The following is a 24,485-nucleotide window of genomic DNA, read 5'->3' on the forward strand; positions in this document are numbered from 1 at the left end:
ATCAGAGAAGCGAGTTCTCCTCAGCTCAGTGCCTCGTCTTGTTTCCTCTTTAATCAGGTGGCTATTAAACCTCTGATTGCACTCCCCATCCTCTGACTTCAGCTTAGCCATTAAACACAGACAGAAAGCTTTTTGGGTTTGTATGAGTGTGTGTGTGGATGCCTATTGTTTCTGGTTGTAAGGATGGAAAAAAGGAAGAGAAAGGAATAAAGAATTTAAAAAAAAGGACAGTGTAAATTCAATTTAAGAGTCTGAGGTTATTAGGGACCAAGCAGTGAAGCAACAAGAACACAGGAGTTTAGTCAAAAACAGGGGGTTTTATTTTACCAAAAAATTAGGGAAACATTACAAATCAGGAATTGAACAGGTAGGCCTATAAAAGAGGATATGGTAACAGAAATTGGCTTGATTTCTTTCAAAAACATGGGAAGAGGACAATTACCAGCTTAAGAAGAAATAACTCAGAAATGGACAAGAAATAAATAAAACGTAAAAAATTACCTGAAGAGTAACAAAAACAAGAACAAAACAAAAATAGGAAAGTAAAAAAAAAAAAACAAACAAGGAAATGACCTGAAAAACTGCTAAAATATTATGATACTTTTTGTTAAACAATTATAAATATAGAATTATGATATATAGTTGACAGTTGACAGTTTTCCCTATCTTTTTAAAATATAATTTTCTAAATCTTCTAATTTCTTGCAATTTTCTAGGACATTTCTTGCCAAGCTGCTCGTTACCTTTTTCCCTGAAAAAAAGGCAGCAAAAGCGTTGATCCAGGTTTCAAAAGGGTTAATGCAACAACTAAACAGGGTGTTAACTGCACACACTGACAGGTCACAATGACACAGTAGGAAGCACATATAGTGGCTTACCCCAAACCAAACAACACGAGATAATGAAGATGGACGCCAGCTACCACTAAATACAAAGCAACACTAACTAAATCCAAACCCTGACCCCCCCGTGACATGCCAGCACATGGTTTGGTCCAATAAGCCCTCAGCTTTGCCTTTTGCTCCATCAGGAAGGGTGAAGGACAATCAATATCAAACAATTTGTGTAACCCGACAATGCGAAAATGCATGCAATAAAAGTAAAATATGCAAGGTTAAAAGCAAATAAACAGATTCTGAATTGAACCAGCTTTGTGATGTTAATTGTTTAATTTTAGTTGGCTGTAAAATAAATTAATCTGTGTATAAATAACGAAATAATGAGTTTAAAGAGTGTGAATTGGGACAATAATACTGTGTGTGGCTGTGGCGAGCACAGAGGTAAAGAGGAAACAAGACACGTGGGTGGGGTCATAGTGATATTCCACCACCACCTGCAGTGCGTTATTCCACCTCTTGTTGACCAGATGATGAATACTTCTCACCACAACCATAAATCCGTTTCAAAGAGAACCACTGACCCGTGAGATAAATCTGCGACCTCACGTTTAAACTCAAAACGCACACATTGACACATTAAGCCACGCATGCACAAGCAGACCGGTACCTTTTTCTCTTCTCTTCTCTCCCAGTCATCACGCAGCCACAAATCCTCTTAACACACGCACATTTCATGGACATTTGCAGGAATTGTTTGTATTTCTCTGTGATCAAAAATTCCAAAGTGGCTTCTGCCTCCACATGCTGCGAGTGACATATGACCTCCTCCAAGGTCATCTCAGATTCCTCCTTCTGCACACCTCAGAGATCACCCAGATTAGACTGATGCCCGGCCACCGCCGGCCGAGCTGCCCGCATATATCCATTCATATGTACTCAGCTTACCGCTGTTGGCACGGACAAGGTTGTTCAGCAATGAGAGCTGACCCTTTGGTTTCTAATAGAGAAAATCTGTGGGTTTTTCAACCAAATGTAGGACTTATTGTTTTAGTTTTTATTTAAAAATTTGGAAATGGAATCTGTGTTTTTTTTTCTGAATATTGAGAAACGACTGCAAAATACAAAACTGGGTTTAAATCAGATTATTAAAAAAACTATTTTCAGAGCCTGTAGTTTAAGCATTTATTGGTTTTTTATATTTACTTTGAGGGGCTGTGGCACATAATCAGCAACTCATTTACATTTTCTCTCCTTTTTTTCATTTTTTGTAACCAGAAGCATATCCTCTGTCGTGCTCATTGCAAGAGGACCTTGTTTTTTTCTGTGTTTCGTGTTCTCTTGTGGCAGACATCACAAAAATGTTTGAGATGCATGGGAACATTAAAATCTAACTGAGTTTTTTTAAACTTAATCGTTGATGAAACTTTTTCTGTGTAAACTGATGTACTATACTCTTTGACTCAATTTGATAGTTCACTATTGTGCATCTGATTGTGTGTTTATCTGTGTGTGTTTTACAGCCCCGGTCATCCTAAACGAGTTAAACTGGACCCAGGCGCTGGAGAGGGTCTTCATTGAGAACCGGAAGGAGGACAGCTCGCTGCGCTGGCAGGTGTTTGGCAGTGCCACAGGAGTGACTCGATACTACCCAGGTAGGCCGCAGGGTACTGAGTCAACAGTCCGCCTTATAACTCACGGCGAGATAAAGTCTAAATTGACCCGAGAGCTCCTCGGCTGCAGAACATTGGCAATCTCTTATCAGATGGCTGTACTAGTAACTAGATAGACAGAATGAAATTATGATTACTTTGATCTAATCTGATATGAAATATCCTACAGTGCACTGGACGACTTATAACTTATTTTCTGGCTCTCTCTTCAGCCACTCCATGGAGGGCGCCCAACAAGATTGACCTGTACGACGTCCGCAGAAGACCTTGGTAAGTGCCGTCTTTATCAAAAGCTGTATCAGGATCAGTGTGATTTTATTTCATTTCTTTTGCTGTTATTGCCTATTAGCCATTTTAGGAAAAATACCAAAAAAACTCCATTATCCTCAACATGTTGTGAAGTTTTCAGAGGTTTTTGCTTCCTAAATTGGAACGTTTGGACTTTTCAAGGGCATTAATGGTGATAGAAAGAACGCTGACAGTGGTGCTGGCACTGCTGAATAATCATCATCCAAAACAAAATCTGGCTTTTAGTGAAATATAGAGTTATTTGCTCACTGATTTTGGATATACACATCCAATTTTAAGTTTGACTTCAATATAGAACCATCAGCAGGTATAAAGAAGTACATTATAAACAGTTTTTACCCATAATAACAAAATCAGCTCTAGATTTGATAAATTCTTATATGAATCTGGCATATTTCAAAGAATATACATTTCAATTTTCTCCCAATTACCCCGGTCCAGATGAGTGTTGGAAGGTGTTCGTTTTGGGCACCAGGTGAGTCCAGCTGAGCGTTGAGAGTGAGGGAGATTGTCTCGCTTGGAGCGGACAGCCTCTAACCAAAACAAACAGCAGCAACCGAGTAAAAGTGCAGAAAATTGCAGAAATTTAACTTGTCATTGCAACACCTGTGCTGTCAGCAGCGGCACTGTCATGCTGTCTTAATATTGTGACAAACTGTTGGGATCTGATCGGAGTCCTCCTCACACATGCTGTTAACACAACAGATTTCTAGCATGTGTTTTATAATGGAGGTGTCTGTTAAACTTTCCTACTGCATGTGCTTATTTTGATGTTGTATTTAACATCAATTGAGGTCTTTTTGTTTTTACAATCTTATTAGTTATTTGCTCATTGCTGAAGTGAAATGGAATAATGCGCTTAACATACGACTGTTTTTCAATTATCACATGTACTTCACTGCATTACTCTAAAATACTTCTCTCCCAGATGTGGAAGGAAGTCACACATGTGCAAGTCATAAACAAATCTGTAGTTTTAACACTTAAGTTTCAAGCAAATCCCAAGTTACTGTGGTGACAATCAAGCAAGTCGAGTCCCTGCTATTAGTCAAGCAAGTCACAACTCTACTCATAAGGAGTTCTGATGATACAATAAGCTATTAAATCCACTTAGAAGACACATAAAGACACATTCCTGTTTCTTTCATTGTTGGTTTTGCAGTGACGGATGAAGTTGGATGTTGTGGTGGTCGTGTCACTGAATTTTTAGCTGCAGACATTACATACAGCTGTTTTCTTCTTACTATCTTCAATGACAACATAATCTTTGAATCCGAATTGAATTATTTCTGGACTAGCCCCCTCCACGATAGCTTCCTTGTGCATCCACCTCTGCCTAGGAGGTTGCCAGGTTTGCGGACATTGCTTCAGAAATCACCCTTTCTTGCTTTGAAAGCAAAATGATTTTTCAATATCTAGAGAAATGTAAATAAGTCGAGTCTTTTTGAGTCATCTGTCTCATGTCTGAGTCCTCAATAATGGATACCAAGTCAGAGTCAGATCTATACTTTTATCAATTCCTTGAGGAGAAAAAGAAAAAAGCAAGCATATTCAGTTTTTTTTTTAAACCATAGCTAATTATCATAAATACAAATTTAATATTATGTTACAGATCCTATTTTTATCCTATTTTAAGCACATATTTTCTTCTTTTTTTAATTACTTAATATTTTTTACTAAATTCAGGTAATTTTCTTATACTTTTTACTAATTTCTTGCAAATTTGGGGGTGCCTTCCTTTGTTGCTCATTGCCCTTTTTCCATGTTTTTGAAAGAAATCAATCCAATTATCTCAGGTTTCAAAGAGTGCCCCTGACAAGATCTGGGCAGAGAGCAAGTTTAAAAAGGACAAAAGTTAAGTATTTTTTTTAAAACTTAAAAAAATTCTTTGCTTTTCCTTTAACTGGCACCTTAAGGCATATCTGCGCATTAGATGGCTTTGTGAATGTAACCACATGTCCAAAAACTCTTAAATGGTGCCTTATATTAGGATTCCTGTACAGTGCTTTGTCTCTGGCTCCTGTAGACCTCCTGTGCTCCTTCTACCCCGGAGCTAAATACAGGATGTTGTTTAGTGGAATGAGATCAAAGCGTTTCCCTGACCCATATTTATCTCAGTAAGTGATAATGTTGATGCATTGTCTTTTGCTACAAGGACAAAGCAAGATAGAGGCTAATGTTTTTGTTTAAGTGTCCTCCTTTGCCTGTGGTTCTCTGTGCAACAGCTGATCCCTGCACAGAGTGCCGGGGCGGGCGAGTGTGACGGGCTGGACAGAACTAGGCTGCATTTGGCCAAACAACCCCTTCACCAAGCCGCCCCAGCTTCCTGTCCACCCTTCCACTTTCAATCTACCTGCCACTGTCACATCGGCTTTGTGGCAGCGCTGCCTGTTGCCTGGTTACAGGTTGGAGTGAACTGGACATAATCATGACAGCAATGTTGATTAGACCTGACCCCGTTTTCCATCTCTGTCTGGATCCAGCTCAGCCTGAGTGGCTGTTTGAGGTCAGCCCGGGCTGTCAGATGAAGTCAACGAGCCCCCGACTAAACAAACAAAAGACAAGCAAAAGAAGCTTTTTTTGCATTCTGATGGAGTTCGTATGAAATCTCAAGATCCAAAAATGCACAATCTTTTAAACATCTTTAAATGCAGCCACGTCTGAAAGAGAATGAATGCGTTCGTCTTTAGAAGTAAATTTAATGTAACTTCAGACGCTTATTTGATGTGGGGTTTAAAGGCTCAGTCAAGGTTCAATTTATTCATCCATAATAACATGGAAATTACAGTGCTCCCATCCTAATCAACTAGCGCCAGTACCAAAACACAGCAACATTAATACCCATAAAAAAAAATAAAACTATATTCCATAATGAAACTGTTAAAAAATAACACCCAAACAACATCAAAACAAAGATTCAAATAAATTAAAATTATAGTTTACAGCCTCCCCACTGTGCAAATTTGTGGTTGTTCTCTTATATCTTCTGTTTGATAAAAAAGAATAATTGTAGAGTTAATAATTTTTCAACCATGTTATTTAAACTGCAGGTATATTCAGATTTAACTGAAAAATTTAATCTCTCATTCAGTTTTGAAGTGACACAGTAGCAGGTAGGGTTGCAGCTGTATACCGGTTTTAAGGTATGACATGGTATGAAAATTGAAGGTTGATGTACTGTGAATGTTTGCTTATCTACATAATGAAAAAAAATGCATCCAGATGACATAATCCCACCTTTATTTTAGTTATTTTTTAAAAAGGAAGACTTTTTTACACATTCTTCTATAAAAAATTGCTTTAAGTTTCAATTATAGTGATAAATCTTTTACGATTTTTTTCATTCCTTTTAGTGTCATTTTAACTGATAATAGTAATAATAATAATAATAATAATTATGTAATGCCAGACACATGATAATGTGAAAAAGGAGGTTAAATAGGGAAGAAGTCATGGAGTCATATTGCATCATTTAATTTGGGTACAACACATGCGCAGTAAAATCTGCTCTGCACCTCTGAAAGGCTCAATAGCTGGCGCACTGTTGTTATTTTGTCTCACTGAGGCGTCCACCGTGGGCCTTAGGTCAGAATATAATTGGAACGATATGGGTGAGAATTACAGTTCAGCAATGAAAATCCTGAATGAAAGACCATAAACAAATGCTTTCTAAATGAAAATGCTCAGCCAGCACCCATTCCAACATACCCAAAACGTTCCGTCAGGCTCAGTGCACCCATTGAGACTTAAAGAGCATACCTGAGTGATACTTTATTTCTATCGCCGTCTGCTGTAACTCTCCAACATCGCAGCTCCAGTTTTCAGCAGTTAGTCAAAGAACCTGTCCCAACCTCTTTTGAAAAGCTTGCTTAAAGCAGCTTCTTTCTGAGACAGATATTGTGTGTTTTGTGAAAATCTTGTACCATTGCAACCCTAGTTGACACTTTTGTTTTTTTTACTTTTTTTTTTTGCCTTTTAACAAAAAAATAAAAGTTACTGCCTAACACCTTGATGTACAGTATCTGCAATCATCAGACTAACGAGGTTAACATCAAAAGTCTCCCTAGTGCTCCAAAGTCACAGTAGCCAGAACTGTAAATATAGAAAAATGCTGAAAATCACAAGCCACTGTGTAGCAGAATAAGTTAAAACAAGGATCCTGTCACTGATCTGTCAGCGCTACAACCCCAGTACGCTGGAGTTTAATTCTCCTACACATGTTGTGACTGGGGGACTCCTCCCGGAGACAGGAAGGAACAAGGAAAGAGAAAGATGAGGGGGACTGCTGAGCGGCAGCCGCGCGTGTGACATGGTTAGACAGGGGAAGAGGTGTATTTTTGCAGGAACACCTTGTCACCCCCCTGGTCTTCCATGTTTGTCACTCCTGTCGAGCTTTTCCTCATCCCGGAGCCTAAGACGTTCCTGTGGCCCGTTGCCTAGCAACTTGTGCCCAGCCGCGCTGAGTGGCGGGGCTGTGGCAGGGAGTGTCATGATATGTCAGGTCAGACTTGTGTGATTATAGTCTAACATGCTGTCTCCCCAACTGACATTCTGTGGAGAGGTTGGCCAATCACACACGTTACAAAAACAGTCCTGGGGGGGTTACAGTAGGTAAACCCGTCATGTATGCTTATGTGACAGTATCAGATAGCAGCATGCGTCATGAGGACAGTAAAAACACGTGAGCAATTATGCAAGTCGTACTGATGCTAAGATGAACGTGCACAATATTTTAAAATCAAACTGACATTTGAATTCTTCTTGTGTAAGAAAATATAAACTGTAATTATACAAGAGCTATACTTTATTTCCCCCCTTTTTGTAAACTGTTTTAGAAAACAGCGTTGAGCTTTATGCATCTCGATGGGTGTTTCCCATGGCAACAGCTGAGTGACATCTGAGAGCCGGCATTACCAGGAGATGCGCTGTCAACTTGTTGGGTGTGTGATTGAAGCATGTCACATTGAACAGCTTAGGAACGTTGATAGAAGACCAAGCGGCAACTTCTGAGGCTGAAAAAGCAAGACAATGTGGAATTACCAAAAACAGTTCCTCACATGGCCACTTGGGGCTGGCTCCAAAACAGAGTCAATCCCCATTGACCCCCATGTTAAAATACCCAACTTTACAGCATAAATATACATGTTTACAGCCTGGTACAAAAAAAAAATATCCTCTATAGTTAATTTCCCTGTTAATGACAACTGTGCAAGGGTGATTTTTTTTTTTTTTTTTTTTTACAAAACTCTCTTGTTAGCATTTGTTAAGGCTTAAAGGTAAGCACATTAATGCCACGGACACTTTCAATGACATGCTGACTTTGAGGCATCGCTAAAATCTGAGTCAGATCCACCTCTTGCTCCTCCACAGCTCCACCCTCTTGTCCAAATATGGTTACTTCTGGCTCCAAAAAACCAAGATGGCAGCGGCTGAAATGCAAATTTTGATGCATCAAAATGGCAGTCCACAAACTAATGGGTAACATAATGGTAGCCACGCCCATTATTTTATACAGTCAATGTACAAAACAAAAGTCCAAACAAACGCCATGGATAAACATACAGGTTTAATTGACTTAACAACTAAATTCATGTGCAGTAAATGTGCAAACAAAGACAAACACACGCAGATTACGTTTACATGCACACTAATATTCTACTAATATTCTAAATTTGACAAAATCCGGAATTTGAAATGGGTCATGTAAACAGCATAGTCCGTTCTGATATTCTGAATTAAGCCTTTATCCAAATGAAGCATTTTCCAATTGGGACACGAGAAAATTAATTGGGTTTTAGGAGCATTCTTCGTACATGTAAACAGCACATTCAGAATATGCATCTCAACTGTGGGTTGTTACTGCAGTTTGTGACATATTGCTTCTAGTACACAAACAAACTTACCAACAGTTTGCAAGGCTGCAGTAGACATGCATACCCAGAAGAAAAGCTAACATTTCAGATCGGAAGAATAAAGACACTTACTTTTAAACATCATAAAAGACTTGGACATCAGCAGGTTTTTGGAAATGTTCAAATATCGTAACCCCGACCTTTTCAGAAAGGTGGTTGAGGGGCGTTGGGTGACTCAGTGGATAAAGCAGGAACACCATAAATTAAGGCAATGTCCTTGCTGCAGCGGCCGTGGGTTCGATTCCAGCTCACGGCCCTTTGCTGCATGTCATCCCCTCTCTCTCCCCCTTTCACACTATCAATCTTCTATCCTGTCTATAAAGACAAAAATGCCAAAAATATGATCTTAAAAAAAAAAAAAAGGTGGTTGAAAGACTTAAAGAAGGAGGATGTGTTCGCTTGGCCAAACAAGTCCACCTAAATGACAAGTCCATGATAAATGACATGTTAGGGCACGTTAATTTGAGTATGCACAATTGCATGTAACCAAGAATATTAGTGAAATATTCATTTTCATTGAGCAGCACAGCAGAAATATTGTCTTTTCTGAAATATGTGCAAAACCCAGATTGCACATGTAAAAGTCACACTGTATCACACATCCTCCCACACACACTTATCAGCAGTCCTTCCCTCACAAACTCACAGATTCATGAGATCACATGGGCTGATATGCCACGTAGATACTGGAGCTTCACAAATACCACCACACAGATGCAACTGGAGTACACAGATGCAATCTCAGGAACACGCTTCAGTAATGTTTGCACTGACGCTGTCTCTGGGAAGAGTCCTCCACTCAATGACGTGATTTACTATAGACAGTGAAATCAAGGGGCCAGAATTCACGGCCAGTTTGTAGCGTAATAGACCTGTAGCTTTCTTGGGACGGACTGGTGGCGGCACGGCCAACCTGGCCAAAGCTGTCCAGGTGCACCTCAGAGGAACAAGATCGGAGATCCGCCTGCCTCCACAGATGGGCTCTCTCCTCATGTGCACCCCCACCAACAGCCCCAGGAAAATTAATGGTCCAGTCAACACACTTAATTGTCTCCAATTGCTCTGACATTAATTATTAACATTTGTCCATTATAATGTCTGTTCGTGTTATCAAGGGAAGCGAAGCAGAGGGTGAAGTGAGGCAGAGGGAGAGGGGGAAAGCAGAAGGGCGAGGAGAGAAATAACCAGAGACAGGCATGGAGTCCTGTTAGCCAAGCGTTGCAAAGATCCCATTACCTCCCAGGTTCACAACAGCATGTAGGCTATATCACATATTGATTTCTTCAAAAAGTCAATCTAACCTCTTTGTAAATATTATGACTGCTGCTCAGTCCTTGAAGCAGAGGCTCCCCCAAAATACCATTCCTAGTATCTCGTCCTTTCAGTCTTCACCCCACTTCAAGGAGAAGCGACAGAGACACCTGTGTGTTACTGGTGAGACTGAAGGGTGACACAAAGCTTTAGCAGTCCCAATAAATATATTTGACATTTCAGTTTGAGCCAAAAATGTGAGCGACACAGCTGGAGACTTTTTATTCCATCTCAAAAGCAGCAGTAACAGACGAGTACTTGTCTGCTCATAATTGATGCTGATGTATTCCAATATGCATGACTAATTTAATATTCTGTACTTTTTTTCCAGAAGGAAAAGTGGTTGAAAAATTGAGCATAACATTTTTGTGTGTTCTTCTTTGGCATATCCGAAAATATGGAAATGTGAATCTCGGTACCAACACTTCCAATAATCAACAGAAAGTGGAATAAATAAACGGCAGACAACATCTCTTTCTCCTGCAGGCTCTCTGGGCGCTGTCCTCCTATATATATATTTTTTATCTTAATTCAATCTTTATTCGCCTGCCACATCCACAGGAGCACTAAGAGAGCAGCAGTCCATAAAATAATAAGCCCATCAGCACAACACAAATCCACGCACACATGGGAGCGTGCACACAAACACACCTACGCGCACACACCAACACGAGCTGTCTGTCTGTGTTATATACAGTTCACCCATTATTCTGCAGTTACTCTGCTTAGATCTACCCTACATGATGCATGTTTATCAGAGCTCACGCTGGGAAGAAAATTCACACATTAAAGTGGACAAACATACACAGATGGTACTGTATATACATCCTACTCATTATTTTTATATAATAAACATGATTTCCAACAAAAAAAAGAAAAAAAAGTGAAACATGAACACACACAGAACATACAGTAAGCTTCCTCTGCACACTCACTGTAGCACATTAAAATCAGCCGAAGCCACTCCATGTATCATGCTACATGTATCCATTGCATGTTTCTGAAATGTATGTAGAAGATAATTCCTCCAATTTAAATGTAATGCACAACACTTTGTGGAGCAGGTCAAGGTGCATAAACACAATCTCCTGAGAGAGTTAGCCCCCCGGCACTGTTAATGTATTGATTTTTACAGCGCTGCGCCATGATAAAACTATTTCATGAATTCCAATGAGACTCCTTTTACCAGACGGCTGCAAAAAGGAGCAAAAATACAATCACCACAACGCTGAATATGTCATTGTGTTCATTGCTTGTATAATGCATTTCTTTTAGATTGATGGCGGGTGGTGGCGTGTTGTAAGGGTGCGGTGGATGTGAACGTTGTCGCTTTAATCTCCTCTCATTTAGAGCAATACCTAGCACCACCTCAGCGTAAAAGCACATGTCTGCGAGTCAGACCTTATCTCGACTGTACATATTGTAATGGTATAAACACATTTATGTCATGACATACATGATGTATGCTATGGCTTTTTGGTATGTTTTTTTTATGGGTGTACAAGTCACTGCTGCTGCTGTTGCGAAATTTGTTTTTCAGTTTATTGGCTTAATAATATATCATAGAATGGAAAAAAAACATTGGTCATTTAATGTCAGACAGTTACATGATATTTGCAATAAGCTATTAGCTGAAATGCCTTCTGTTACAGTGTTGAGATATAATGCAGGCCTCTGTATTTTGCTCAGTGGTTATTTCCCTTATTAGTAAACATGTTTTTTATTAATCAGCTTTTCCAAAAGGTTTTTTTTAAGAAGCAAAAATTGTTAATACAGGCTTTCAGGGCCAAAGGTAAATTTGACTTACTTACTGTCCAAAACCAAAAAATATTAAATTACAACTACATAAAACATGTAAAAGGCAGAACATTTTCACATTTGAGAAGCAAATGTTTGACATTATTTTTGCTTGATAACAAAAAAGAAACTCTAGGGCTAAAAAAATTAAGCCAACGCTGAAGTGCCAAAAACTGCAGTTTCTCGAACAGCCACTTGAGGCTCTAGACCCCTTTGTTAAAGTGCCCAACATTACAGCACCCGTTAAAATTTTACTAAGGCTTTAAATTATGCATAATAAAGGGCGTAAGTGCTTTGAGTTACAGGCTGTCTTCAAGTGTCACCACAGTCTGTGAGTCATATCCACCCCAGTTCCACCCTCGTGTCCAAATTTGGTCACTTCAGTCGCCCAAAATCCAAGATGACTAAAGCCAAAATTCTGAACTTGAGGCTTCAAAACAGAGTCGACAAACCATTTTCCGGCTGTTCTATCAAATAAAGGCAATAAAAGCTCTAAAAAAAAACAACTTTGAAACGTGACAGATTGGCGAGAACAGTCAGATTGAGAAACATCTGTAGAAATCAGATTGGAATCGCATTTCAGACCGCCTCTCTTCACTAGATGAAGAGCAGCCAGAAGACAGGCGAGCGCGTCAATTAGTAGCCTGTCTAGGCAGTCCCTCAGTGGCTTTAAGTTTAGGTTTAGCGGCTATATATTATGCATGATGAACAGGTATAAACACAATGAAATCACGTACAGTAAGAAGCTGTAATGAGCTGCCCGTAGAGTAATAAAAGAGCTGACACATTCTCATATGTAAATGCAATAATAGTGTGTGAAATATAGTGCTGTCAGTAGTTATGGTTCAGCATCAGCGGTTAGATACTGACCATAAGTTAGAGTGAACGGACAGAGAGGCCATAGGCTGATATGTTGTGTCTGCTGGCTGATGGTTGATGGTTGTGTCGCGTTGGAACAGAATGGGCAACAGGGCTCAGTTCAGCACCAGCCAGGCCCATCTGCTTGTCACCTGGCCTTGGCACGCAGGAGACTGGGTAATGACAGGGAAAGAATGGCATCAGTGGGCAGAAGCTGAGAGGTAATTACTGACTGGAATCCATGCAGAAACAACACATCTGGATCCATGAGTCAAAATGTGGAGAATTATACACTGATACCGGCCTCAATTCATGATTTTTATCTGTCAGAACCGCATATCAGCCCTGGAGACCGAAAATCCTTGACTCCATCCCGCTCCCTCTGATCCTGATGTTCTCCGCTCAGAGGCACGGAGAAAATTCAATTGTACTTTAGGCAATGGAAAGGGAGAGAAAGAGAGCAGTGCTGATACACCAAGACAATCTGTGGGGAAAATCAGCCATGGCAGCACTATAGCTTCAGTGTTGAGTGACGCTATCCTGGCTCATGTGTTACTCCTCTCTACTCCATCACTGCTCACACATTCCTCCTAAACCCCATTACTGCTGATCAATGCCGCCTCTTTCACAGTTAGAGAGAAACGATCTGCTTGAAAGTGATATTTTCTCTGCAGATTTTAGGGCCAAAGCTTGTGCAGTTCCCCATTGTGCGATTTTACATTTGGGCTGTGGAAGATGACCTATAATGACTACTAGTAATGGAAGTCTGCATTGCCTTATAATTAGCACTTAGCCCCTTCAAAATAACTCGGAAGTCCCATTAAAGGACTATTCTCCTCTATGAGAAATAGACTGACCAGAGAAGTTAATGAAATCCTGCAGTTGGTCTGCAGGCAGCAGCCGTCACCAAATGACCCTCCTTCAATCTCCAGAAGGGGTGTCTCCGTCCGCGAGCCTGAGGGAGTGAAGACGTGGGCCACATTTTGACCGAGTTTCCGTCCTGCATCGGTGATCGCTTTCAAGAACCCCATCCGCTCGAAAGAAAGAAGCCGCCGCTGTGTGGAGTCTCAGCCCTCTCCCCCCCTCTCCCTCTCGACTCCCTCAAATTAAGATTTCAGTAATTAAATTGATAAAAGTCATGCATGCCAATATGCCTCATGGTTCCAGACCTGATTTCATACGCCACACAGTTGTGGAGAGCTGCGGAAGTTCTACCTTTGATGTGGCATTCTTTATTATTGAAAATAATTGGATTCTCCCTCCTCCCTCCTTCACTCTCTCTCTCTCTCTCACGCACACACACACACACACACACACATTTTGCCCATGTTCACTCTGGGCATGCTCAGTTAATCGACCTCTTGCAGGGCAGCGCTGGTGCCGAGTCTCTGTTCCATCTGGGGGGTTTCAGGCAGCTTTTCAGCAGAGCGGGGCCCAGGTTGTGTCTGAAAAACGGATTTGAGTGGGCCCAGGCGGTGTGCTGAGGGACGTCCCTTCAACACGGGTCAGGGGTCATGCTGCAGGTTGGAGTGGCTCCTGCCAGTGAGTGGGAGTGGCAAGACTTGTGGGAGCAGTGGCGAAGCCTACCGGGGCTCTGTTGCTCTACCTCCATATCAGCTTGGCCGAGCATAAGAAAAGAGCCTCTCTGGCCCACAGGCAGCTGGCTTCTCTCCACACTCAGCGGAACGGCTGATAATCAGCAGAAAGAGACCCCTGATGATTACTCTGCCTCTGCCTAAGACGGCTGCTAACTGCTCGCCTGCTCACTCCTCAGAATGTCAAACTAGTCCTCTCATCTGAAACTCCCCCTCCCCCTTCCCGGTGTGCCATAGAAAAGCCTGCGATGTCCATCAATCTCTGCTCTCTTTGTATCAGGGCTAAATGTGAATTTAATTGCCACTGGAAGAGAAAGAGGGAATTTTTGATTTCCCTCTGTATGTCATCCTCTATCAACCGTGGACAGATGTTACGTGTGCGCCTCTTCCAGGACACTAGTTGTCTGGCCTTGCAGTGCCGTCTACGCCTTGTGGGCCTACGCTGTGCCGTGGCTGCCACACACCCAGAACAGCCCTATTTTAGGAGTTGCTTTGCAGCAGAAGCATAATGGTCTTAAACAGCTTGTGCCTCCCCCCAACAAAGGGACCGCCAGAGTAAATAATGCGTTTGACGCCCAAGTGATGAGTCATCAAAGAAGCAGAACATCAGCTATCTTATTTTACTGACAGCACTTAGCTCAGCACAGGCTTTCCACAGTGCAGGTCAGCACCACTCAGGCTGCTCCTTGACAAGTTTATATAAATTTCAAGTGACTAAATATAAAGCATATTAGACTGTATGAGTCACCATAGCGTGACTGTAAAAGAAAAGCAATTTTTCCAAGTCATTTCTGCTCATTTCCTGTTGTTAAACCATGATATGAGTGGGTACTTCTGTTTCTTGAAATAATTATGAGTATCCTAAACAATCAAGGAAGGCAGTGTGTGATGGATAAGTGTACTTCTAAAACAAAGTGACTATCATGTTTAGAGTTGGGTACTGTTCACATTTCAACAGATACCAGTGCTGATATCTTGAGTTTGGAGTTGATACCCAACTATACTTTCTTTTTTTTTTGGTACTTTACTCTTCCTGAAGGGTAATCAACATTTAATTTTTGAGAAAGCTGCAGCCAACAAGCAATTTTGCTCCTCTGCTTTTTTCTAAACATGAACAGAGCCAAGTCTCTGTCTGTCTGTCCTTCTGTCTGCTTGCTTGTGAGCGTGTGTCTACTCTCTTGCTCTCTGCTGAGACACAACTGACAAATATGCAAAATAAGTACCTAATTTAAAAAAAAAAAACAAAAAACAAAACAGACCAGATAGATCAAAACTACTGGGAAGCTAGCAAAGCATCAAGGCTTTGGGGTTCTATGCAACACTTCTGCTTCCTTTATGCTGCTGCTTCTGCTTCCCGACTGCAAATTTGCACCTCCCAGGATAGTGAGGTGATGGCCCACCTTACTCTGCCTCTGATTGTCTGATCCTGACATTCTTACCCTAACCCTAACCAATCTTACTCTTCTTGCCTAAAACTATCCAACCAAAAAAAGAAAAAGAATAGGAAAAAAGCTAATTTGCTTTGCAGCTTCATAATGTGGTGCTTTGTGGTGGTCCAGCTTCCTGCCTGTTTCTATCCAGTTGTGTTCTTAGGTACCAGAATTTGGCACATATTGATTTAATTTTAATCAATAATCGGTAGTACTGATGTCGTTCAGTTGGCATCCCTAAAAAGTACCTAGTTTGGAAACAGACGCCAATTTATGCTGACTGATACTGAAAATAGAATTTGACCATCTATTGGCAGTTTTTAAAGAAAACAAAAACTGTTAAGAAATCACTCTGATTAAACATCTTGTGAAAAGAAGAAATTTGAAATCAACAGGTCTCTGTCACGGCTTATTGTGGCATGTAACTGATTTAAATCATGTCACGTTTTTCAAAATGTATAATGTGGTTAGCTAATTTAAACCTCTGAAACCTGAGCAAATTGGCTTGATTTGTTTCAAAAACATGGAGAGAAGGTAATGAGCAATGAAAGACTAAATTACCCTAAAATCAGCAAGAAATTAGTAAAAAGTAATGAAAATGACCTGAAAATTAGTTTTTAAAAAAAGTAATAATAATAAATGAACAAAACACACACAAAGTGAAAAAAAAAACTGAAAAAAAGCCGTTAAAAATATAATTATGTAACATGATCTCAAATATGTACAATATGTACCATGTATGATGGTCCTAAAAATAGTTTTTCCTTAGCTTTATTCTTTTTTTTTCTCTAGCCATTTTAGCTTTTTAAAAACAGCTAAAAAATTTTTTTCTAAATCTGCTGATTTCTTGAAATTTGTGAAACATTTTGTACCAAGTTGATCACTGCCTTTTATTCTGTTTTTGAAAGAAATCATACCAATTTGCCCTGGGTTCAAAGGGTTAAATATTTTAAAAGGCATCTAACAGAAGCGCAAAAAAAGTGATGTCGCTTCAGGTTTCAAAGGGTTAAGCAGGATCTAAAATTGATAGAATGCAATATAGATATATCTGAATATCAAAAACCAGTTAAAATACTTTTAAAAAATCTCATCCCTTGTTGAAATATTAATTTGGTTTTTGGTACAAATGAACAAATGTATGAATCCTCCCTTTAGACACAAGATGTTTGCATGTTTTTGACCCAGCACTACGCTCATCTTTACAGACGGCTCGTGTGCTTAGGAGGTTGTAGTGCTGGCCGCTTTTAGTGAATGTGTTATTATATACTTAGTCCATAAACTAGCAATTACTTTGGCTTATGCAGTAATTATTTAGAGTAGGCATTGTTATTCAGTAAAGAGGAGAATCTCTGTTGAAGTCAGCCGACAGTAGCTGTAGCCAACACTGAAGTATACATAACACAACTTATTAACTCTTCTAAGCACATAAGCCTTTTCAGTATTCTGTAGCTTAAGTGGGCTCAGCCATGGCCGCTCCACATTATCATGGCTCAGCTCATTGTGGCTCTGGCTCCTTTTCTTCAGTGCAATTCTCAAAGATTACGGTAACAAATTAAAGTCCATTCTTTGTGTCTTTTGTGCAGGTATATCCAAGGTGCATCGTCTCCAAAGGACATGGTCATCATTGTGGATGTGTGAGTATCTTTCTCCCCAGTCTCTCTCGCTGCCTCCTCTTTCAACATTTCCCCCTGGTGGTAGTGCATATCGTCTGCAAAGGGCGCTAGTGCCACCTGTTGGTCTGAGGAAAGTTAAAGGGAGGCAAACGCTGCTCATTTTCTCACCGTAACTGAAGTACATTGAATCACCGTTTAAAATATGTATTTGTGATTTCGAATGCTAAACATGGAAATTCTAATGAGCAGAAACATATCTTTCACAAGTTAGGAAAATGGACAAAGGCTTTCTTGTAAATCTAAGCCGCTGAGTGTTTCATTGTGTCTTCTCTGCAGGAGTGGAAGTGTCAGCGGACTCACACTGAAGCTGATGAAAACCTCAGTGATAGAGATGCTGGACACTCTATCAGACGACGACTATGTGAATGTGGCCAGGGTGAGTAGAAGCTTGCATCAATTAATGATACAAATCACTCCCGAAAGCACCAATAACACAAATATTTGCTGTATTCATTTAACAGGTGGTAATCAAGCAGGGAGTAGGTGAACGGCACAGTGTGCTCACGCTGCTCCCAGTTGTTTGCTCGCAGTGGAAACACTGCACTTCCCTCATTATAGTGTATTTACTTTCCCGCACCGCCGTTGTCCATACGGGATTGTGCCCGTCTCTCGCTCTCTCTCACTCTCCCTCTCTGCTGATTACCAAGCTTTCTATTAGAACTAATGTTTTGGGGGATATAAACTTTATCCTATATTGCAGGACAGATAACACACACACACATACACACAAACACATCCATATGCTCAATGTGGTGGCTCTGTTTGGAGACTTCCTTGGGTAATCCTTCATAATCCATTGCTCTTAGCCACTGTATGCCTCTAAATCCCAGCTCTAAGAGCAAGAAATGAGCATAGTAATCTGGGTGGGAAACGCATCTGATTTTCACCCCTATAAAGAAAGTGAAGGCTTACTAAATCTCACTGAGTCATTTGTAAACACAAAAGACATCAATAATCAAAAATTAACTGAAAATAATCATCAAATACCGTCTGTGGTGTCTTCACGCTTCAGCGTTTTTCTTTATGTGAAACTCTGGCTTCACTTCTGTAATGGCAACAGAATTAGTAATCATAATACAGAATAATAGATTATAGATAGTGGATGTAAGCCAGTTTTTTTCTTCTGAATCTGGTTTCACAGCTACTGCATTTCCCCAAGGTTTAAACAAGGTATCTGCAGATTTTTTAATTGTCTAAAATTTAATTACAAATATTAGGCCTCAAAAGTCATTAAATAGTCTTGAATTTTAACTTGGTGTCTTAATTAAATAATAAGAATAACCTTTATTTATAAAGATGAGTCTTTATGAATTTAGATTATTATAAAATAATAATAATAAATGACTATTTTGAACAGATAAGTTTTAAGTGATTTAAAAGATGTCACAGATTATTCCAGTCTTAACATTTTATCTAATTTAATTTATCCATTTTTAGTTTCTTTTGCTCAAAATGAGTCAAGCTCATCTGTGTGAAAGTTGTAACAAATCTTTAAATCTTAAACTGACTTTTTAATTTAAACCTGCAACTCACCTGTTGGCAAAATGTAGATTAAATTTACTCACACTGATAACCATATTCCTACTTAAAACCTACCTCTGCTCAGGACCACATATATATACTTACCTGTGATGAAAGAAAGAGAAAAAAAATTATCTTGAAAATGTCCTTTTAATTGTTACATTTAGGTGCCCGATGCTTGTAGACACCCTGTTTTAAGACACACAGAAGTGACACAGTGATGAATATTGAATATGTGTCTATACTTTTGTGTGTTTGATTTCTTTGTCTGCAAATGTAAATATGACACCAGTCCGTGAGAAATGTCGGCTTCTCATGCACATAATGTTTTACATCAATCTGTCTTGAAAATGTCAGTAGATTTTGAAGTTGACCTTCAAGAAGAAACAGCATTTGAAACCTGCTATTACAGACATTGCTGCTAATGTTGTAATCATGCATAGAAACGGCACACAAGTTAGAAAAAAAAACAAAAAACAAAACATCCACTCCCGACACACAAACCTGCACCCCCACCCCCCCCTCACACACACACACACCCACACACACACAGACAGTTTTAGGCTAATTTGGTGGATGGGATGAGACAGATGATATTACCTTGGCTGGGTTTCTGTTCAGTGGTTTGCACTGGCGTTTCAGGTGCACCTGTTCTTTGTGTGGAAAGTTGTAATTACCAGTGTTTACTGCCAGCCAGAGAGTAGCAGGGCAGCTTACATCTGCACACACCCACGTCTGCATCCTGCCGCCATGAACTACACACACAGAAACATACGGAGATGCACAGTCTCACAAATGTTGGACACGTACTATATACAATTTGCTCATGAGCGTTTGTTTGCATTTCCTCTTCTAGTTCAATGAGAAGGCCGATGCTGTCGTTCCATGCTTCAGGACTTTGGTCCAAGCCAATGTTCGGAACAAGAAGATCTTCAAGGAGGCCGTCATGCATATGCAAGCCAAAGGAACCACAGATTACAAGTCTGGCTTCACATTTGCCTTTGAACAGCTCCTCAATGTAAGCGCCAACAAGCCTTTTGGGGAGGGGGGGTGATGGAAGAGTGGATGTTTGTGTGTTTGTGCTTCCAGAAAGTCCAGTAACATGCTGGAACTATGTACTATAGCTCCAGCATGTTATTATACAACCTGTCAAATCCAGTTAATAAATCTGAATTAACGGGGATGAAACAGCGCTGACAGTGAGTCGTCCAGGTTTGTAGAAGACATTTCCAGACTACTGTCATTGTCGAGTGTAAGTGTGATAATCGCTGCCGCTGTTGCGATGGAGTGACGTTTGCAGCAGCCAGCACCACGGTGAGATCTGTCAGCAGCAGGCGTCCACGTGCTCTCGACACAGGTGCTGCCTCAGCTCCGTATGCTGCTGTGTATTTTAAGAGGCTGCCACCCTAATGGGCTCTGATGGGATGATTGATGAGCGCAGCCCAGAGGAGATCAGCCACAGACACTTTATATTCCTCTGGTGGGCTTGGAGGCATAGAGCCAAGTGCCAGCTGCCCCCCTCCCCCTCCCCCACACCACCTTCTCTTGCCAGCAGAATGAGAAATAAAAAGGCCCGTTTAATCGCTGTCTGTGGCAGACTCACTCCTGTGATTGGTGGCAGAAGCACAATAAAAATATGTAATTGTGGCAATATTATTTATCTTTATTAGAATCTTGTCAGATTGACATGCCACTGGCCTGCATATCAATAGCAGCTGCTGTGCAGGCAGGCGGGGGGAGTTTGTATCAAAGCTGAATACTAAAAACTGGTGCCTGGATATGAGCATAAAGTGCTGAAATCAAATTTAACGCTAGAGTAATGTTGTATACTTTAAATGAAATCCCTAATATGAGGAAGGAACACACTACGAAATTTGTAAATGTATAATGAAAAGATAAGAATAAAAGCTTAGACGGGTCTATTGCAGGAAAATTTACTATGTGAATATGATGATGTGGACTGTGAGAAATCTTTTTACCTCAGTATGGAGGGTCTAACTGCTCATTATGCCATGCATTAGTAGACTGCTCATAAACTCTAAAGATGTTAAATAATGTTAGAGTGAATTTACAGGAAGACATGAAACTCTCTCCATCCTACACTGGAAACTGTCCACATTAACCATCAGTATTAAATGGAAAACACAAAACAAAACCATATCAATACCCACATACTTATGTAAGCATAAAAGATGGTACATTTATTTTGGTATGATTATTGGTATGATTAATTTTAAAGAAATGGTTGATACATTGCAGCAAGTAAAGCTCTACATCATCGTGAGCGTCATTATTAAAAGACATGGTGTTGAGAGTAAAGAAAAGAAATAAACGGGGCGCCCAGTAGCTCACCTGGTAGAGAAACCTTTGTTGAAAGTCATCAACTCTGTCTCCCCCTTTCTCACTGCTGCTGTCCTATCCTACAGAGGCAAAAAAGGCCCAAAAATATCGTTAAAAAAAAAAGAAGAAGAAATAGACAAAAATAAGTTGCACAAACAAAAGTGGAGGACCCAGACCACAGTGAATTAAATAAAAGGAGTACAATCCTATACACGGGAGATTCTTAGCCGTCAATTAAATCTGCACATTAAATCACACATATGAAAGGATTCTTCTAAACGACCCTTTAATTGACTGAGGTCTCTACCACTGCATCTATCCAATGTGCTTTGGCTCTTATTAAAGTTGTTATGCCTTTAAATAATCCTGGACGCAGTCATCATATCTGCTAATAATTACTAAGAATACACAGTTTGATATATTTGATTCTTGCAATCTTTCCCACAGTGAGTTTAAATCAGGATTCAAAGAGATCGCTTATTTATCAATAGGACTGTGTTTCAGTACTCAATACCTTTAAGGTATTGCATGAAAAACCCAGTAATAGAACGTATCTAAACCTATTTGATACTTTTTGCATCGTTGTCTAAAAAAAAAAAGTATGGTTTCGCTTAAATTTTATCAACAAAAGCCTTAGATTTTATGCGTTGTATAATGGGTGCACTCCTACAGCAGTTCCAATACATACAGTCTGTGGTGCGGTGAAGTTGAACGCTGTAGGTTAGACAGAGTTGGCAGCTCAGCGTGCTGAACCAAAAGGCATTTTACGCAACTAAATGCTTATATTCACATGATAGGTATCAAATGAAGTACTCTACTGGTATCAGCATCACTTTAAGGGTACTGGTATTGGTACTTGTATCGTGATTTTTTTAAACGATACCCAGCCCTGTTGATCAAGCATGGTCTGATCAATGTTCATTCCCATTAACAACACAGGAAAGGATTTATGTGTTTAGTTAATGCACAGTATTTAACAACAATCATAATTTGTCTCGTAAATGTATTCTTTATATCATTACGACTGTGTTTTACTATATTGTCATTTTTTATCTGTTAATACACTTGTAGGTGCACACAGGACGAGTTGTAGTTCAAAAATAGATTTATGAACACACATCTGTGTAAAACTACTTAAACAATGTGTTAGAAACTATTTATGACATGCTTTTCTACTGCTTAATTTGCTAAATATGATCTATACAATATTTTGTATTTTTAACGTACCCTTTGACATATTTACTACAGTATCGTGCTGTTTTAAATGATGTTAACATGATCACCTTCCCCTTTTTATTCTTGCATGTTTCCTAACCTGTTTCCCTGTCTCTTCTTTTGCTCCTCTCTCCTCCCTCTTCCCTCCTCGTGTGCCACAGGAGAGCAGCGCCCCGAGGGCCAACTGCAATAAGATGATAATGATGTTTACAGATGGTGGGGAGGATCGTGCACAGGAAATCTTTGAGAAGTACAACTGGCCCAACAAAACGGTGAGTCTGTCCCCATAAGGCTTTTATCTATCCATCTATATCGCTCTGACGAGATCATGCATGTCCAGAAACTGCCTTAGCAGGCCTCTTTTCCCCCTCTCCGTCTCCCGCCATATTCTGCTGACATTGTCTCGTTATTGCACAGGCAGTTGTGTTGCTTCTGCTGTCAGACATGCCAAGCACTCCAATCTGTGCACACAACATCCTCTCCAAGCTTTCTTCACGTCCATTTTGGCTGTTTTTGATTCTGGATTTTTTTCCTCCTGTGATTCATTTCTCTGGCCTTTCTTCAGCTCTCTTCTTTTTATCTCTCTTTCTGTCTGTTTCTCTTTCTTTCTCTCCTCCTCTGTCTCTTTTGTTGTTTTGCTGCTGGTGTTAACAGCTCTGACCTGCTGACTAATTAGCCACTTTATCATCAGAGCCTATAAAATTACAGCCAATAGATACTCAGTTTGTGCCTTTGTTGCAGTCTTGCTTTCACTCCCACCCCTCCTTTCCCCACTTCACAGCCCCACCAATATTTATTCTGTATATCCATTACCATCCGGTTCCCTCCTGACGGCTGCTGTCATACAGGAATAATCTGCAGTTTGACAACTCTCTCACTGCAGTCTCCTGTTGGAGACACTTGTGTGAGTCGACTGGGAGGCTAATCTAATCATACTCGAGATTTGTGCATTGTAGTTTTCACATGACAGTGACCTTATTGCCTTCCAGAAGGAGGTTTTTGTGGTCTGGTTTTGCTCTATTAGCTGTTTCTGCAGGAAGTTACTTTTTGGGCTGTTTTTATTCCGGCATTGACGTCATATGATTTGTTCTTTTTTCGTCCTCTCTGTCTCTCTCCATTTGTCTTTTTCTCCATCCAGGTTCGCGTGTTCACCTTCTCTGTTGGCCAGCATAATTATGACGTCACCCCTCTGCAGTGGATAGCTTGTGCCAATAAAGGTAAGTGGATAAGGTGTTTCTATCAAGCACATGTTTGAAAGTACAATGTAAAGGAGAAATATGGCTTGGTACCTCAGCCTCCTGGTGTCTGAGATAGATTTTATAGATGGATACTTTTTTCATTAGCATTCACTAGATACCAAAAGGCAACAAGATATTAAAAGACACATCAGTAAAAATACATTTGTGGAGCATTCTGGTGAATGACATCTTTTTTCTCAAACCCCAATCGGTCTTTGTTTTTTCTTGCAAGACAAAACACTAACAGAGCAACATGAGGAAGACAATAACAGTGAATACAGGCCGATTAACATCAGGGAGGAAGAGAACAAGGTTATGTTTGTTAACGTGTGTTTTGTTGATTTGATGTTGGTGTATACGGGTGTAATTGTGTTCTTAACTGTCACTCTGGGGTGAAGTCTGTTAGGTTAATAGTTGAAATAAAAGGGGAAGGGTGGTAAACTAAGGGAAAGGATAGAAAAGGAAATAAACAAAACAACAAAACAACCAAAAAATTGAAAGAAAATTAGAATAAAACACCCCATCCCTCTGTACTAATGATTTTTCAAAAAATAGAATTAAAATTTAAAAAGTACACTAATGCTAAAACTAACCCTACCGTTTCTCTCACCGTTGCTGCAACTACTAACAACAACAATATTAATAATATTAACAATTATAAAGTTAGAATCGGTCAGTAGGGTCAGCCTGGCAATAGCAAACGGCTTATTGTTTCATTTTGCAGCTATTGATAAGAAATTTGAACTATCCCTGTTACAACCATGTTGTTTTGTAGAT

At 40.0% G+C, this 24,485-nt stretch overlaps 1 protein-coding gene across 5 annotated transcripts in view; it reads left to right on the plus strand.

Moving 5' to 3' along the window:
- cacna2d2a (calcium voltage-gated channel auxiliary subunit alpha2delta 2a) overlaps positions 1-24,485 on the plus strand; it is a 192,004-nt gene that overhangs the window by 135,132 nt on the left and 32,387 nt on the right. For all 5 annotated transcript variants that reach the window (XM_088089802.1, XM_088089818.1, XM_088089811.1 and 2 more), the window contains 7 exons: positions 2,360-2,491; positions 2,722-2,779; positions 17,305-17,355; positions 17,671-17,770; positions 19,772-19,933; positions 22,632-22,742; positions 23,609-23,687. In XM_088089802.1, the coding sequence (XP_087945928.1) occupies positions 2,360-2,491; positions 2,722-2,779; positions 17,305-17,355; positions 17,671-17,770; positions 19,772-19,933; positions 22,632-22,742; positions 23,609-23,687 (693 nt within the window). The remainder of the gene's footprint in view (positions 1-2,359; positions 2,492-2,721; positions 2,780-17,304; positions 17,356-17,670; positions 17,771-19,771; positions 19,934-22,631; positions 22,743-23,608; positions 23,688-24,485) is intronic.

Source organism: Plectropomus leopardus, chromosome 2 (assembly GCF_026936395.1).
Source record: "Plectropomus leopardus strain MGB_pleo_1.0 chromosome 2, ASM2693639v1, whole genome shotgun sequence".
In the NCBI taxonomy this organism is placed as follows: domain Eukaryota; kingdom Metazoa; phylum Chordata; class Actinopteri; order Perciformes; family Serranidae; genus Plectropomus; species Plectropomus leopardus.